This window comes from Staurois parvus, unplaced genomic scaffold (assembly GCF_062004578.1).
Source record: "Staurois parvus isolate SC_StPar_1 unplaced genomic scaffold, SC_StPar_1.0 ptg001231l, whole genome shotgun sequence".
Lineage (NCBI taxonomy): Eukaryota > Metazoa > Chordata > Amphibia > Anura > Ranidae > Staurois > Staurois parvus.
Genome location: NW_028319027.1, coordinates 460,829 through 478,679, shown reverse-complemented (window position 1 = coordinate 478,679; position 17,851 = coordinate 460,829). Strand labels below are relative to the sequence as shown.

The following is a 17,851-nucleotide window of genomic DNA, read 5'->3' as shown; positions in this document are numbered from 1 at the left end:
CCAGCCCACTGTTCTTTAGGCCACTTTTCCCTTTTAGCAGTCCTTTCAAAGGTGGTTAGAAACACCTCCGGATCATCCTCTCCCGTCATTTTTGGCAATAAACGGCCCACAGAAAATGATGGTGTTTTACCAGAATCAGCCTCAGTCTGCTGCCTCTGCTGGAGCTGCTTCAAAACAGCCTCCATTTGTTGCTGGTGTTTCTGGTCCTGTTGCACCAGCAATTCCCTATGGCGGACCTCTGCTTGTTCCAAGGCCCTCTGCTGGGCTGCAATGCTCTGCTGGAAACTTGCATTTGCCTGTTGTTGATTGGCATTTGCTAGAGCCAACTGTCTGATTATCTCCTCCATGCTGGCCTTTAGTTACCACAACTGCCCGCCGTCCTCCACCATATGTAACAGGGTTAGCTCGGCAGCGGGTGTGTGTGACCCCCTGGATGGGTGCACAACACAAAAAAAAATAGGCACAGCACAACAATAGTGGAGGTGAAAACAAACAGGTGCAATTTATTTACAATATTTACAGAAAAAATGATAAACAAAAAGAAACATCAAAATAAATCCTGGCCAACTTGGCTACTTACTGCAACAACAGCTTCTCCCTAGCTACCCACTAGGTACAGCCTGCTGCTATACCTAGTTGCTAGTACTTGGAGGTTAGCCACACAGGCTTTGGTCTCTCTGCACACAGATAACAGGTCAGCTCCCCAGACAGTTCAGGCACAGATCTGGTTCCAAGGTGGAGCAACTCCCTAAGCACTCTGGGAGGTTTTATAGAGGTGTTTAATGAGCCCACTACCTTCAGCTGGGCTCATTACCTCAGTGCTGAAGGACTCAGCACTTCCCTCTAGTGGTACAAATCCCCATAAAGCCTGAACCTTGGACAAATATATCGTCCATCCAGGACGCAACCAGGTGATTTCACCTGCCTACTGTCACAATATATATATATATATATATATATACACACACACACACACACACAGTTAGGTCCATATATATTTGCACACAGGCACAATTTTAGATTTTTTCAGGTATTTACCAAAACATATTCAAGCTCTAGTTATATAATGGATATGGGCTGAAAGTGCGCACTCCCAGGTGCAATTTGAGGGTATGTACATCCACATTGGGGGAGGGGTTTAGGAATTACAGCTCTTAAGAGTAGCCATCCCCCCTTTTTCAAGGGCACAAAAGTAATTGAACAATTGAATCAAAAGCTGTTTCATGGCCAGGTGTGGGCTACTCCTTCATTATTTCTTCATCAGTTAAGCAGGTAAAAGGTCTGGAGTTGATTCTAAGTGTGGTATTTGCATATGGAATCTATTGCTGTGAACCTCCATCATGTGTTCAAAGGAGCCGTCCATGCAAGTGACACCGGCCATTGTAAGGCTTCAAAAACTAAACAAATCCATAAGAGAGATCGCATCAACATTAGGAGCGGCCAAATCAACAGTTTGGTTCATTTTGAGGAGAGAAGAATGCACTGGTGAGCTCAGCAACATGACAAGGCATGGACGTCCATGGAAGACAACACTGATGGGTGATTGCAGGATCCTCTCTATGGTAAAGAAAAACCCATTCACAACATCCAAACTAGTGAAGGACACTGTCCAGGAGAGGGGCTACAATCTACAAGTCTACAATCAAGAGAAGACTTTATGAGAACAAATACAGAAGGTTCACCACAAGGTGCAAATACAGAGGTATCACCATGAGGTGCAAATACAGAGGGATCTTCACGAGGTGCAAATACAGAGGTATCACCATGAGGTGCAAATACAGAGGGATCTTCACGAGGTGCAAATACAGAGGTATCACCATGAGGTGCAAATACAGAGGGATCTTCACGAGGTGCAAATATAGAGGGATCACCACAAGGTTCAAACCATTCATAAGCCTGAAGAATAGAAAAACCAGTTTAGACTTTGCCAAAGAACATCTAAAAAAGCCGGAGCAGTTCTGGAAAAGCATTCTTTGGACGGATGAAACTTAGATGAATCTGTACCAGAATGATGGGAAGAAAAAGTGTGGAGAAGGCTTGGAACAGCTCATGATCCAAAGCACACAATGTCAAATGTAAAACATGGGCGGAGGCAGTGTGATGGCATGGGCAGAGGTCGTGTGATAGCATGGGTGGAGGCAGTGTGATGGCATGGGTGGATGCAGGGCAATGGCATGGGCATGCATGGCTTCCAGTGGCACTGGGTCATTGGTGTTTATTGATGATGTGACAGAAGCAGCCGGATGAATTCTGCAGTGTTTACAGATCTACTATCAGCCCAGATTCAGCCAAATGCAGCAAAGGTGATTGGACGGCGCTTCACAGTACAGATGGAGAATGATCCAAAACACACTGCAAAAGCAACCCAGGAGCTTTTGAAGAAAAATAAATGGAATAATCTGCAATGGCTGAGTCCGTCACCTGATCTCAACCCAATTGAGCATGCATTTCACTTGCTGGAGGCAAAACTAAAGGCAGAAAGACCTACAAAGAACTGAAGACAGCTGCAGCTAGAGCCTTGCAAAGCATCAGAAAGGAGGAAACCCAGTCTTTGGTCATGTCCATGGGTTCCAGACTTCAGGCAAAGCATCAGAAAGGAAGAAACCCAGTCTTTGGTCATGTCCATGGGTTCCAGACTTCAGGCAAAGCATCAGAAAGGAGGAAACCCAGTCTTTGGTCATGTCCATGGGTTCCAGACTTCAGGCAAAGCATCAGAAAGGATGAACGCCAGTCTTTGATCATGTCCATGGGTTACAGACTTCAGGCAAAGCATCAGAAAGGATGAAACCCAGTCTTTGATCATGTCCACGGGTTCAGGAGGAAACCCAGTCTTTGATCATGTCCATGGGTTCCAGACTTCAGGCAAAGCATCAGAAAAGAGGAAACCCAATCTTTGGTCATGTCCATGGGTTCTAGACTTCAGGCAAAGCATTCGAAAGGAGGAAACCCAGTCTCTGGTTATGTCCATGGGTTCCAGACTTCAGACAGTCATTGCCAGTAAAGGATTCTCAACAAAATATTAAAAATGAACATTTTATGTACGATTACATTCAATTGTCCATTTGCTTTTGGTTCCTTGAAAAAGGGGGGGGGGGGTGGCTACTCTTAAGAGCTGTAATTCCTAAACCCTTCCCCCAATGTGGATGTACATACCCTCAAATTAAACCTGGGAGTGTACACTTTCAGCCCATATCCATTATAGAACTATAGCTTGAATAAGTTTTAGTAAATACCTGAAAAATTTTAAATTGTGCCTGTGTCCAAATATATATGGACCTAACTGTGTGTATGTATAAAGTTGCAAGAAAAAGTATGTGAACCCCTTGGGATTCCATGGAGTTTTGCGTGAATTGGGCATAAAATGTGCTCTGAACGTCATCTAAGTCATAACAATAGAAGAACACAGTCTGTTGAACATAATACTACACAAACATTAGATGTTGCCATGGTTTAATTGCACATAACATGTAAACATTCACAGTGCAGGGAGGAAAAAGTATGTGAGGCCCTAGCTTAATGGCTTCTCCCAGAGCTAATTGGAGCCAGGAGTGAGCCAACCTTGACTCCAATCAGTGTGATGATATTGGATGTGTTGCTGACACCTGTTTTGGGTTTACTGGTTTCAAGAAGCACTGTCTGATGTGAACCATGCCTCGCAGAAAAGAGCTCTCAGAAGACCTACCATCAAGAATTGTTGACTTGCATGAAGCTGGAAAGGGTTACAAAAGTATCTCCAAAATCCTTGATGTTCATGTGTCCACGGTAAGACAGACTGTCTACAAATGGAGAAAGTTTAGCACTGTTGCTACTCTCCCTAGGCGTGGTCGTCCTGTAAAAATGACTGCAAGAGCACAGCGCAGAATGCTGCATGAGGTAAAGAAGAATCCCAGAGTGTCAGCTAAAGACCTACAGAAATCTCTGGCACATGCTAACATTTTTGTTGACACATCTACAATAAGGAAAACATGAAACAAGAATGGAGTACATGGGAGGACACCACGGAGGAAGCCATTGCTGTCCAAAAAGAAGATTGCAGCACGTTTGAAGTTTGCAAAAGAGCACCTGGATGTTCCACAGCACTACTGGCAGAATATACTGTGGACAGATGAAACCAAGACTGAGTTGTTTGGGAAGAACACACAACACTATGTGTGGAGAAAAAAGGCCCAGCACACCAACATCAAAACCTCATCCCCACTGTGAAACATGGCGGAGGGAGCATCATGGTTTGGGGCTGCTTTGCTGCCTCAGGGCTGGACGGATTGTTGTCATTGATGGGAAAATGAATTCCAGAGTTTATCAAGACATTTTGCAGGAAAACGTACGACCATCTGTCCACCAACTGAAGCTCCGCAGAGGATGGGTGATGCAACAGGACAATGACCCAAAGCATACAAGTAATTCAACAAAACAATGGCTGCAACAGCACAGAATACGACTTCTGGAGTGGCCCAGTCAGAGTCCTGACCTCAACCCCATTGAAATGCTGTGGCATGACCTTAAGAGAGCGATTCACACCAGACATCCCAAGAATATTGCTACACTGAAACAGTTTTGTGAAGAGGAGTGGTGCAAAATGACTCCAGATCGTTGTGCAGGTCTGATCTGCAACTACAGGAAACGTTTGGTTGAGGTTATTGCTGCCAAAGGAGGGTCAACCAGTTATTAAGTCCAAAGGTTCACATACTTTTTCCTCCCTGCACTGTGAATGTTTACATGTTATGTGCAATTAAACCATGGCAACATCTAATGTTTGTGTGGTATTATGTTCAGCAGACTGTGTTCTTCTATTGTTGTGACTTAGATGACGTTCAGAGCACATTTTATGCCCAATTCATGCAAAACTCCACGGAATCCCACGGGGTTCACATACTTTTTCTTGCAACTGTATGTATGTATGTGTATATATATATATATATATATATATATATACACAGTTATGTTGAAAATAATAGCAGTCAGACATCACTAACCGGATCAATCTCTGTTTTTGGTGGAAATGATATTTCTACATGACAAATAATTTCCTAGCAGGTGTAGTAGAGTCATAGAAATCCAACAGACCCGACAGTCATGACATGCATGCTGCTGATTCTGTGTCATTGAATCACTCATTGAAAGGGGCGTGTTCACAATAATAGCCGTGTGGAGTTCTATTAGTGACGTCATTCATTCTTTGATAAACAGGTGGCAATTATTGCCCTTATTTAAGGAAGGAAGGCAGCAAATGTTGGACATGCTGGTTACAGTGCATTTCTCTCTGAAATTCTGAGGAAAATGGGTGGTTCCAGACATTGTTCAGAAGAACAGCGTACCTTGATTAAAAAGTTGATTGGAGAGGGGAAAACATATAAAGAAGTGCAGAAAATGATCGGCTGCTCAGCTAAAATGATGGCAAATGCTTTAAAATGGCAACCAAAACCTGAAAGACGCGGAAGAAAGCGAAAAACTACCATTGGAATGTATAGAAGAATAGCCAAAATGGGGCGGACTCAGCCAACAATCAGCTCCAGGAAGATGAAAGAAGGTGTGACGTTCCCTGTGAGGACTCAGCCAACAATCAGCTCCAGGAAGATGAAAGAAGGTGTGACGTTCCCTGTGAGGACTCAGCCAACAATCAGCTCCAGGAAGATGAAAGAAGGTGTGACGTTCCCTGTGAGGACTGTTACAATTAGAAGACGCTGATGTGAAGCCAAGCTATCTGCAAGAAGTCCCCGCAAAGTCCCACTGTTGGAAAAAGACGTGTGCTGAAGAGGTTACAATCTGCCAAAGAGCACATTGACCGGCCTAAAGAGAAATGGCGCAACATTTTGTGGGCTGATGAAAGTAAGATTGTTCTTTTTGGGTCTAGTGGGCGGAGACAGTTTGTCAGATGACCCCCAAACACTGAATCCAAGCCACAGTACACTGTGAAGACCGTGAAGCATGGTGGTGCAAGCATCATGATATGGGGATGTTTCTCATACTACGGCGTTGGGCCTATTTATCGCATACCAGGGATCATGGATCAGTTTGAATCCATCAGAATACTTGAAGAGGTCATGCTGCCTTATGCTGAAGAGGAAATGCCCTTGAAATGGGTGTTCCAACAAGACAACGACCCCAAACACACCAGTAAACGTGCAACATCTTGGTTCCAGACCAACAAGATGGACGTTATGGAGTGGCCAGCCCAATCCCCGGATCTTCATCCAATAGAAAACTTGTGGGGTGACATCAAAAATGCCGTTTCTGAGGCAAAACCAAGAAATAGAGAAGAACTGTGGAATGTGGTCCAATCATCCTGGGCTGGAATACCTGATCACAGGGGCCAGAAGTTGGGGGACTCCATGCAACACAGATGTACAGCAGTTCTCAGAAACAGTGCGACTACAACCATATATTCATGAAGTCATTCAAAGGAAAGCAAAATCTTCAAACATTTCTCAGTTTATATAGTGAATGTTTGAGTTTGTAAAGAAGAATACAAACACGGCCATTTTTTTGAACCGTCTAATATTCACTTTTCTTCCATTTTTTTAGAGGAACAACACAAATTTGATGTATTTTTCTTCCTGTGGTGATTTGGAATAGAATGTGTCGTGTTCCCAATGCATTTGTGTGGATGGAAATAAAAGCTATTAGAAGGATTTTCAGCTTTATTCACTTTTATCAGCACACTGCTATATTTTGAACATAACTGTATGTGTATATATATATATATTTGGGGGTTCTCAGTAATTTTCTAGCACAAAATACAGACTTAAACAAAACACCATAGAAAATGCCGGGTCTTTAAGTGGTTATAAATATACAGTATATATATATATTTTAAATGGTGAATTCACACTACACAGCCAGTAAATCACAGATCAGTTGGAGCAATCCACCAGTAGGGGACAGTGTGATCTGTGATTCAGCACATCACATGGCTGCCCCCTTTTTTTTAATTTTTTTTTTTGTTTTGAACAAACTTTGTGAAGTGTACAAAATGTACACTTCATTCACAGCAATGTTGGGAAATGCAGCACATTGCATTGTGATCTGGGCGATGAAATGCGGGTGCAGCGTAATTACTGAGATCTGCTGGCTGCTAGGAGACACCTACTGGTGGCCACTGGAACTGCACCCTACGGCTCTGGAAACCACAGTGCCACCAGCAGGTGATACAGGTCCTGATCGATGCCCCAAGATACTGGCCCCTCATGTGAATGAGTAAGGAGAACATAGTACTCCTACTCATTCACAAAAGAATGTAAAGTGTAAAACACAAATGAAGACACAAATTTTGAAAAGTCTTTTATTTAAAATTGGATCCACACCAATCAATATTCCCGACACCCACCGACACACATCTAGTTCCTCGCTTCTCTCAAGCTGAATGACAAGTCCAAAGGATGGGAGGTGTTATAAACAAAGGGGCAGGGTCTACCAGGGGCTGTCACTGACCATATTTGGACATGACCATATGTGGTCAATACAGTTACTGGTAATCCATCACGTCTTTGACCAAATATGGTCATGGTCACATATAATCAGTGACATCACCCGGGAGACTCCACCCCTTTGTATATATTAGCTTTTATCAGCTGAGCCTGTTATTCAGTGTGAAGGAAGTGATGTCTTTAGATTTCTGTTTGAATTGAACCTTCAGCTCATCCCTAGTGGTGACTTATGTGGCCACTAATTGAAGATGGCGTCCACATACCAGATTGGCCATAACGTTTTTGTCTGTTTCTACTATCACATACTGAATTGCTGCTTAGCAGAGATTGATGATTTTGTATTCATGTTGCAGGGAGATGGAGCTCTGTGTGCTGCTGGTGTTGCTGTTGGTGTTCCCCGTGTCTCTGGCCCAGGAAGGTAGGTGGTAGAACCTGCGCACACTTACTGCTGGAGGAAATTGGTAAAATGTAATATTTCAATTCTTCTCTGCTTTTCCATTTCTCTTTTTTAAAGGGGTTGCACAAGGAAGAGCTCGGCTCTTCCCTCTTCCTTATAGAATGTTCTGATTATTGAATTACAGCCCTTAGATCACCCAGTTCCATAGGAAAGCCAGAGGCTGGCTGAGGCCTGGGCCATTTCTAAGGTTCATCCTCACAGAGACAGACGACTTTTAAAGAATGGCTCAATTATAGACACCCATTGTGGCACGTAGTCTGAGTGGAGTATTGGCCAAGAACTGGGCAAGTTTTGGGTCACCAGAATTTAAACTGCGCCATACCCCTGCTAAGAGGTCCAGATATAACTTTATTTTATTAAAAGTCAGAGGTACAATCTAAAAACCAGCCACCATGTTTCGGGGGTCCAAGAGATGAGGCAAAAATGTAAACAAACCAAAAGTGTTCGGGACCAACATCTGTATTTTTTCCAATGTGAATTCAGCCGCTTGTTTGCCAGTAAGCAGCTGGCAGTTTTGAGGTCGGCCATCCAGTGCAGTAGTCCTCTGCATGGACCTTCTGGAACCAGACACAACTGGGAAAGCCATACAGTTCCCCAAAGTGTACTTAACATGGTAAATTGGATACCAGGCAAAACGTTTTTCTAGTTTTGGATGGAGTGTGAATGGTTCAGATCCTCGGGCGTGTGTTCATTGCTGCCCGTGCTCCCTTTGGGCACAGTAAGTGAGTGATGTATCTACAACTGTGAGCTCAAGGTGGCTGTAAAGGTAGAAGGTTTATTACCTTCATGTCTTCTCTGTGCAGCAGTGCCCTCCCCCCCCCCCCCCGCCTCCCAATACTCACCTAGGCCTCCTTTCAATCCCTGGAGTCTTGGCTATCCCGGGACTCCCTCTCCTCATTGCTTGAGACAGCAGCAGGATCTGTCAATCACAGTCAGTGAACCAATGAGGAGGGAAAGGCGGTGGGGCCAAGACATGGCTCCATGTGTTAATGGACACCGAGCCTGCTTGGATGCCTCCATAGCAAGCAGCTTGCTGTGGGGGCACTCAACAAAAGCGAGGGGTCAGGCACGCTGGAGGGGAACCAGAGAAGAGGAAGATCGGGGCTGCTCTGTGCAAATCCACTGCACAGAGCAGGTAGGTATGATATGTTTGTTGTTTTGAAAAGAAAAAAAAATTGCTTTTACAATTGCTTTAGTGTAGTTGCAAACCCTTACATATACCAAATGAAGCGACTGGCCTCAGGTGATACACGGTGATTAAACAAATCCTGCTACATACGCTGTACCTGTTTATCTACAACCCTCTCTCATTTACAGCTATTTAAAGTACACAGGCCAAAGGTTATTTCTCAGCTTCAGAAGGCAGGGGGTGGGGATCTGACCTGAAACCTTGTACAGCATAGAGCAGGGAGCTGAGTGTAATTTGAGATCTGAGTGGAGGGAATTGACACACACACACCCCCTACAAAGTCTGTCACCTGCTGTGTGCTGGAGTGACTCATGCAGTAGATATCAGAGGGAGGAGAGCGCAGACAGAAATCACACTAGGTGCTTTGGATTGAGGCTAGTGCTATAGATAGATATGTACCACTTCAGAGCCCAACCCCCTGAAGCCCCCCTTCCATATTAAAACAAAATTTAAATGATATAAAAATTATGTAATTATCATTTTAAGTCTTCCGGCTGATCTGGTGACATCACAGGCCCTTGCTGTCCCCTTTGGTGGCAGTGGGAGGTCTTTACTCTCGGGAAGCTTGCGTAATGATGGGTGCGGGATCAGGTAACAATGAATCTGAAGGGGGCAGCACTGAGAGGAGGTCAGTAGTGTATCCAGAGCTTTTTTTAATACGCTGGGCAACTAAATATTGATTTATTTTGCAAAAGAGCGAAGTTGGGCTGTAGGACGATCACCTTACTGCAATGTGCTTTATCTAGAAAGTTTTACAATATTTGATCAAGAGACCGACTGATTCTGGAGGTGCCGACTGCTCTACTTTTATGGGACGAGGAAGGTTGTACTCTCCTGTTACTAAGTTGCAGATTCTTATAAGATTGAGTTGTCCAGTCTACTATGCAGTCATCTTTCAGACATTTCTCCAGAAAGTCTGTAGGTGTCATTCCATGATTGACCCATTTCACAGTATGTGTTGGTCTTCTATGTTTTCATATCAGAATATAGAGGTAAAATGATTCTGTTCTGATTGCTGTGCTTTGAGGAAAAGCAAAGCTGCCTGGGTCTGATCTATGGGGGGAGGTCCTTGAATCCTGCCTGAACTCCATAAAACCCAAACCCCAAGGAATCGAAGGAGGGGGGGATCTCCATTCTAAATTTTGTCCATTTTCAAGGCTAATAGGCAAACTGTTTTAAAAATTGGCATGGGGAGATGTGCACTGCAGTAGGGGGCATTTAACAAAGCAAAAATTATATATATATATACAGTATATATATATATATATATATATATATATATATATATACACAGTATATATATATATATATATATATATATATTAGTACAATAAATGCCTTTAATATGAATGCAGTGTTACAGACCAGTGCTATTTCCACGGACACTGTCAGGGACGGCCATCAAATATTTTGGCTATGTCATTGTTTTTTTTTAGCTTTTTCATTTAGTTTGGCCTAAATGCAGCAGCAGCATCTCAGTCTAATTCATTTCAATTTGACAAAAAAAAGTTTTTCGGTAGTTTTGGCTGCAACACTTTTTTTTTTTTTTTACCTAGCACTAATAGGTATTAATTGAACAGTGGGACTGTAGGGTACAGTGGCACAGTGGCTTAGGGATTAGCACGTCTGCCTTGTAGTAAATGGGTCATGGGTTCGATTCCCGACCATGGCGCCTCCTGCATGGAGTTTGCATGTTCTCCCTGTGCTTGCTTGGGTTTCCTCCAGGTACTCTGGTTTCCTCCCACCCTTTAAAGACATGCTGGTAGGTTAATTGGCTCCTGTCTAAATTGTCCTAGTTTCATTCCTGGCCATGCAGGATCTCCTGCATGGTGGGGGTTGGGGAAAGACCTGGCAATCTACCTTGTAAAAATAATTGCTAAGAGAATTCATGGAAAAAGTTGCTTACAAGTGACGGTCCATGCAATCACCAAGGGTTGGATACAACTGAATAGATAGATAGACTGTAGGGTATGGGCACTGATGGGCCCAGTGTAGTTCACATTTCTTGACACAATTTGACACCATAAGATCACTTGGCTTAATAGGGGCCACTAGAAATCCCCAGATGTAAGTTATCAGCGATTTAAAGAATCGCCAGCAGTGGGGCATCTTAGGTAGAGGACTGTATATCAATTGTTGGGCAGAAGTCCAGCTCTTCCTTTTAGTTATGGGAAGTGGCTGAAGACCAAACTACAACAAGACTGTAGGCTGAAAGGATCCATTACAGATCTTAGAGGGGAAGCAAGTTCTACTCTCATTCCCCGACAAAGGGTTGTAGGGCTCTGGGCAACCCCTGACTAGTGGCTACTCCTCAACTCATATTCTCTCTCTCTCCTAAGTGAAGAATTGTCCCATCACCTGGGAACAGGATGACTGAAGCATCCAAATATGAAGGTCTTTTGCTTCTGGATGTTTAAACTGTGTGGGAAACATCTTGTGGTAATGGCGTGTGTCAGTGCGGGCTGCTGTTATAACTCATTGCTGTAAGGCCTGTAGAGGATATGTGGAAGCACAGCTGGAGAATACTGGATAAACCAGGCCGGGTGACTCCAAAGGGGTAAGCTCAGGTGAATGGGCAAACAATAGAGACTTCTGGAATCTCTGGTAACCCCACATAGCTCCAGGTCCAGAGGATCTCAGTGTTATCAGGGAAACCACTCCCATGTCTAGACTTGAATGGCTTAAAGAGAACATGTGGTGACCAAGCAGCCCAGCACATGGACTGTTATTCAACAAAAGATCTATAAGCTATAGGAACGTTTATTTTTAAATAAAGCTAAAGCTCTCAGATCCACAAATTAGTTAGTGGAACAGTTTTATAGTTTAAGATTTCAGTTTATAGCTTTTGTGCCAACATTGCCTGAGCCCGCTCCCATCCAGGATTCCAGAAATAATTCCAAACTGATCCAAATATAGACTTCAGATACAGTAGGTGTTCGGTAGAACTAGGCTAGTGTCAGGACACTGGGAAAACAGGTTTAATTCTGCAATAAAAATGAGAGTTTATTATCTGAGAGACAACATCCACAAATATTGTTCAGTGGCAGGACAGTATGTAAGTAGCTTTATAAAGCCGCAATATAAAAGAGAGAGAGAGACTGTCACAGATCAGCTGTGAAGCTGATCGGTCACCTTTCATTCCTCTGGTGCTTGAGGTTCCACAAGCTTGTGGTTTTTCCTTACCCCCTTGATGCTGTGGCTCCACTAGTACATTTGGTTTTACAAGCATGCGCTCTGTTCTCACTTCCTTGCTACACAAAGCTGGTAGCTATGGTTGTCACCCACCCAACACACTGTGGTCCATGACCACTTCCTGCCTAGCCTCCCAATCTTCCTCATTATTTAAGTCATGCCCATTGCCTGAGCAATAGGTGATACTTAGCCCTAGGCCCCTGTTTCAAAAGCTCCTTGTTTTAATTTGTATTCCTTGATCCAACTCATATTTCTTGTTCCAGTTTGAGTTTTTTGTTCCAGTTCCTATTTCCTGACCTCCTGTGACCCTACTTTTTGTTGCAATCCTATTGTCTCCTGGGTGCCTGATTCCTTGCATCCTCAGTCATCCCTGTGTACCTAGCTCCTGCTTGTTTCTTTGTTGGACTGACTTCCCATGTACCAACCTCAGCTCTCGCTCTCGCTCTCGCTCTCTGGATTCTTGTCTGCTGCCTGCGCTGTCTTTGGGCCTATTTCCTGGACCTTTTTTCATCTCTGTTGCACTGACTCCATCATTACCTCATCTCCTTCTTTGTATCCACGTGCATGGCATTGTCTCTGTACTTTGAGCGGGGAGAAACTGGGGGTCATGACCTAGTAACAGCACACAGCAAAACACATCTACATCAAGGGCTCTTATGAAAACTGGATGGTCCTTAGACTGCATCCCAGAGGATCTCGGGTCACCTGCTTACCTCCCCCTACCTGCAGTTTGTGTGTAGTTCCACAATTATCCAGCTATATGTGACAAAGGTGAAGCAGGTTTTATTCAGAAACAGACAAAAATGATAAATATTGTTCAGTAGTTAGGTATCATGTAAGCAGCTTGGTAAAGTTGGAAATGTAAGATGAAGAAACACAACAGATTTTATTTTGAAAAGGAAAGTAGTGTATTTGAGGTACAATAGCCACAAATATTTTTCAGTGGGTGGACAGTATGTAAGGTTGGTAAGGTTGCAATGAAAGACACAGAGACAAGGCAGGTTTTACCATAAAATAAACCTAAAAGTGTAATTTTTGAGAAACAATAGCTACAAATATTGTTCAGTGGCTGGATAGTATGTAAGCTGCTTGGCTAGATGACAATATAAAGGGACAGACAAGGCAAATTTTATCTTGAAATGTAATGTAAATTTTTAGAGACAATAATCACAAATATTTTTCATTGGCTAGACAGTATGTAAGCAGCATGGTAAGGTTGCAATGTAAGAGGGATAAACAAGCAAGGTTTTATATAAAACATGACACAATAGACAAAAATATTTTACAGTGGTTGGACAGTACGTAAGCAGCTTGGTTAGGTTGTAAATTAAGAGATAAGGCAGGTTTAATACATTAAAGTGTATTACAGGATGTGACAATAGTCACAAGTATTTCACACTGGCTGGACAGTATGTAAGCAACTTATACATAGGAGGGGGAGATGAGGCAGGTCTTACCATGAAATAAACATTAAAGTGTATTATGTGAGAGACAGTAGCCACAAATATTGTTCAGTGGCTGGACTGCATGTAATTAGCTTGGTTAAGCTGCAATTTAAGAAGGAGAGACGGGGCAGGTTTTATATTGAAAAGGGCATTATGGCGTCTCATCTGAGATACAATAACCACAAATATTTTTGAGTGTCAGAGCACCACAATAGGCTGCACACCTTGATTCATAACAAAGGATTTTACCTGATGCAAATATTAACAATTTAGCAGCTGAGGTCTAGTCGTGAAAACATTGTGTGTCACCTTTACATGGCCAGAGCACTGGAATAGGCTGAGACTTTTAAGACACAAAGCAAAATTTATCTTGAAGTAAACATTAGATATTTGGCAACCACGGTCCAGATGCAGAAATATTGTGTGGCAACTTTACAGAGCCAGGTCACTGGAAAAAGCTGCAAAATGTGAGGCTCAGCACAGATCTTATTCTGCAACAGACGCTATAAATATTGTAGCGGAGGTCCGGCTGAAGAAACATTTACAGGGCCTCACAATGGATGGGGGAGAGTCTCCAGACATTGAGAATGTGACATGCTGAGTGAGAATGGAGATTATCTCTTCATGCTGCAGAAGTGACATTTTCTGGAACTGATGTCAAGTCTGTGGCTACTCTGCAGTTCCGCTATCTCCACTAAACTTCACTCCTTCTATGCAAAACTGCTTGTCTGCTGCCTTAACATCTTGCATCTGCTTCAGCCTGTACTTCAGAGGAACCAGTCTAAATGCTGAATGGTCAACTTGGAGATCAGCATTTTCTGTTTGGTGATGTACAATAGCTGATTGGCACTATATTTGATGAAGTTTACCAAAGAATGTAAATGGGATTTAAATCAGATATCATGCTGAGTTCTGCTGAAATTTAACCACTTGCCACCCGCCATGTAGTACAATGACGGGCGCAAGGTGGTTCTCTCATTCTGGGAGGAGTCATATGACGTCCTCCCATTCTCACCATGCATGCGCGGCTCTGGGAGTGCGCAGCGCGGTGATCGGCGGTGCGCTGTGTCCCTCGGACACAGCGGATCCCCGATCCAGGGAAAAATTTGAAGATGCCGGCTCTGTCATGTGAGCAGCTGTGTCCAATCACAGCTGATCACATGTAAATAGGGAAATGCCGGTTATCGGCATTTCTCTCTTCACGAGCTGTCACGCTGACAGAGGAGAGGAGAGCCGGTAATCGGCATTCCTTGGAGGGGACATGGACATGTACACTGATCATCAGGGCACTGATGATCAGTGTGCCCTGATGATTTGTGTAGCCCCAGCAGTGCCACCTGTCAGTGTCAATCAATGCCACCAGCCAGTGCCCATCAGTGCCACATTTCAGTGCCTACCAGTGCACATCAATGCCACATATCAGTGTACATCTGAGCTACCATTCAGTGTCACCCATCAGTGCCACCTATCAGTGCTGCCAATCAGTGCCACCTATCAGTGCCAGTCAGTGCCGCCTATCAGTGCTACCAATCAGTGCCGCCTATCAGTGCCGCCTATCTATGCCAGTCAGTGCCACCTATCTATGCCAGTCAGTGCCGCCTATCAGTGCCGTCTAACAATGCCAGTCAGTGCCAGCTAACAGTGCCAATCAGTGCCTTATATGAGTGCTGCCTTTCAGTGCCCATCAGTGATTCCTGTCAATGCCCATCAGTGCCACCTACCAGTGCCTCCTCATCAGTGCCCATCAGTGTAGCCTCATTAGCGCACATCAGTGAAGGAGAAAAATCACTTATTTACAAAATTTTATAACAAAAACTAAGAAAAAAATTTTTTTTTCAAAATTTTCAGTGGTTTTTGGTTTAAGAAAAAATTAAAACCCCAAGGTGATTAAATACCACCAAAAGAAAGATCTGTCACAAAAAAATGATAAAAATTTAATATGGATACAGTGCTGCATGACCGCGCAATTGTCATTCAAAGTGTGACAGCGCTGAAAGCTGGAAATTGGCCTGGGGGGAGGAAGGGGGTAGAAGTGCCCTGCAGGTAAGTGGTTAAGATATGACCTACAGTATCTAGGTTACCTATATTTGGATTGGTCAAGCTATATTGGATTGACTGCATTGCTATGTGCGGTCTGTGCTGATCTTGACCATCTAGTGTATGTGTGTCATTGTGGCTGTATGAGGTGGTTGCTCGGGGTCTAGGTGTTTTAAGGGGACAATGTTGTCAGTACTTAATTTTGACATCGTCCTTGGAAGATTTTTAGGTCACATGCCTATCATGGTGGACTTGTATGGTTTGTGAATGTAATAAAGCTTACTCTGTTATCTATGCCACAGTTGGTCCTTCTGTGAGGCTCTTTTTTTTTTGGGGCTAGTACTTCTTTGGTTCTACCTGCTTTTTGGTACATTGTCCTATTAACACCCCAGCCTTAGAATCAAACTATAAATTATTAATGCGGTCCCCCAAAGATTGGCTAAATTCGCTCCCAAATGCTTCCTTGACTGCCAAATGTCCGGGACCCTCGTGCATATCTGGTGGGTCATAATATTAAATATTTTTTGAAGCGAGTCTACCTAGTAGTGTGTAGCTTGCTAGGTAATGGTTTACTCAAGTCCCCAAAGGAGGCTTTGCTGAACCAAAAAGGACTGGAGTGTACTATTTGACAGTTTTGCCTGTTTTGGTTTAAGGCAGCCAGACAGACATTGGCAAAATTGTGGTGATCTTCCACACCAACAATCGCCCAGGTGAACAGAAAATGACGTGGTACATGGCCCAAGAAAAAATGTCTGTGGTACTGAATGACAGGACTCAAAAGTTTGAAAAAAAGTTTTCCCTATGGATAGAGTTCTATCATCCTTCAGCCTTTGACAAGTCCCTGCTATCCCTGTACAGGAATATTACTGTTGGTCTCTCCTTAGTGTGCCTGGTCTTCATGCTGGACCTCTTCCTTGTCATTCTCTTCTCCTTTATTCTTCTCCCTTTTTCTCCTGTTTTTTTTCTTCTGCTTTCTGTTACCCACTTTGTTCTGAAGCAACAGCATTACTTCCATGTTCCCTTATCCTTTAGTCCCCTTTCATTCGAGTGGACCGATGGGTTCATTTTTCAGGTGAACCCGACCGGTCCATCCATAGACTCCTATGGACCGGCGGGTGTCAGTGGAAAATAGTCTAATCCGATCCTGTACGCCAAAAACAGACAGATGGGGATCCATTCCCCATTCATGAAGCGGTTCGGATCAGATGACAATGGGGTGGAAACGGGCAGATGGTCTGTTTCCATCTGATCGTCCCATTGAAATCAGAGATTTTTTTATCTGCCTGCTCATCGAGGATCAGTAGAGAGATCCCCCGCTGGGCAGGTGGATCACACTGATGGATCTACCCTGTCTGAAAGGGGACTAATGCTGCATACCATCAGCTCTGCCGACAATCCTAGAAATGGACCGTAGAGGGGGATTTACCCATGAATGCTTGAGTGTATCTCCAACACAGCAGGACCAATATGTTCCACCTGGTGTTTGGAAGTTGAGTGTTAGGCCTTCAGAGCCTTAGGCCTCGGGGTTATGACCTTTTTTTGTTAACCCTTTACAAGTGATCTTACACTTTGCTTGTTGATATTGAACTAATGGATGCTATACTGGATATCAGCTCACACTGATGATCTTCCCTAATCAATGCAATTCTTTACCAATGTGGTCATTAATTTTACATTTTAGCAGATCCTTTGGAGATAATATTAATACCCTTTAATATTTGTATTGTTATTTTTTTTTATTAATAATAATTATTTTTTAGTATTATTAACTGAGAAGATGGAACAGGTACAGTTGCAAGAAAAAGTATGTGAACCCCTTGGGATTCCGTGGAGTTTTGCATGAATTGGGCATAAAATGTGCTCTGAACGTCATCTAAGTCACAACAATAGAAGAACACAGTCTGCTGAACATAATACTACACAAACATTAGATGTTGCCATGGTTTAATTGCACATAACATGTAAACATTCACAGTGCAGGGAGGAAAAAGTATGTGAACCTTTGGACTTAATAACTGGTTGACCCTCCTTTGGCAGCAATAACCTCAACCAAACGTTTCCTGTAGTTGCAGATCAGACCTGCACAACGATCTGGAGTCATTTTGGA

The 17,851-nt window shown here is 43.4% G+C and overlaps 1 protein-coding gene across 2 annotated transcripts in view; it reads left to right on the top strand.

Moving 5' to 3' along the window:
* Positions 1–17,851, top strand: part of LOC149437994 (uncharacterized) — a 57,227-nt gene that overhangs the window by 15,495 nt on the left and 23,881 nt on the right. For both annotated transcript variants that reach the window (XM_089660364.1, XM_089660365.1), the window contains exon 2: positions 7,778–7,842. In XM_089660364.1, the coding sequence (XP_089516490.1) occupies positions 7,782–7,842 (61 nt within the window). In that variant the 5' untranslated portion in view covers positions 7,778–7,781. The remainder of the gene's footprint in view (positions 1–7,777; positions 7,843–17,851) is intronic.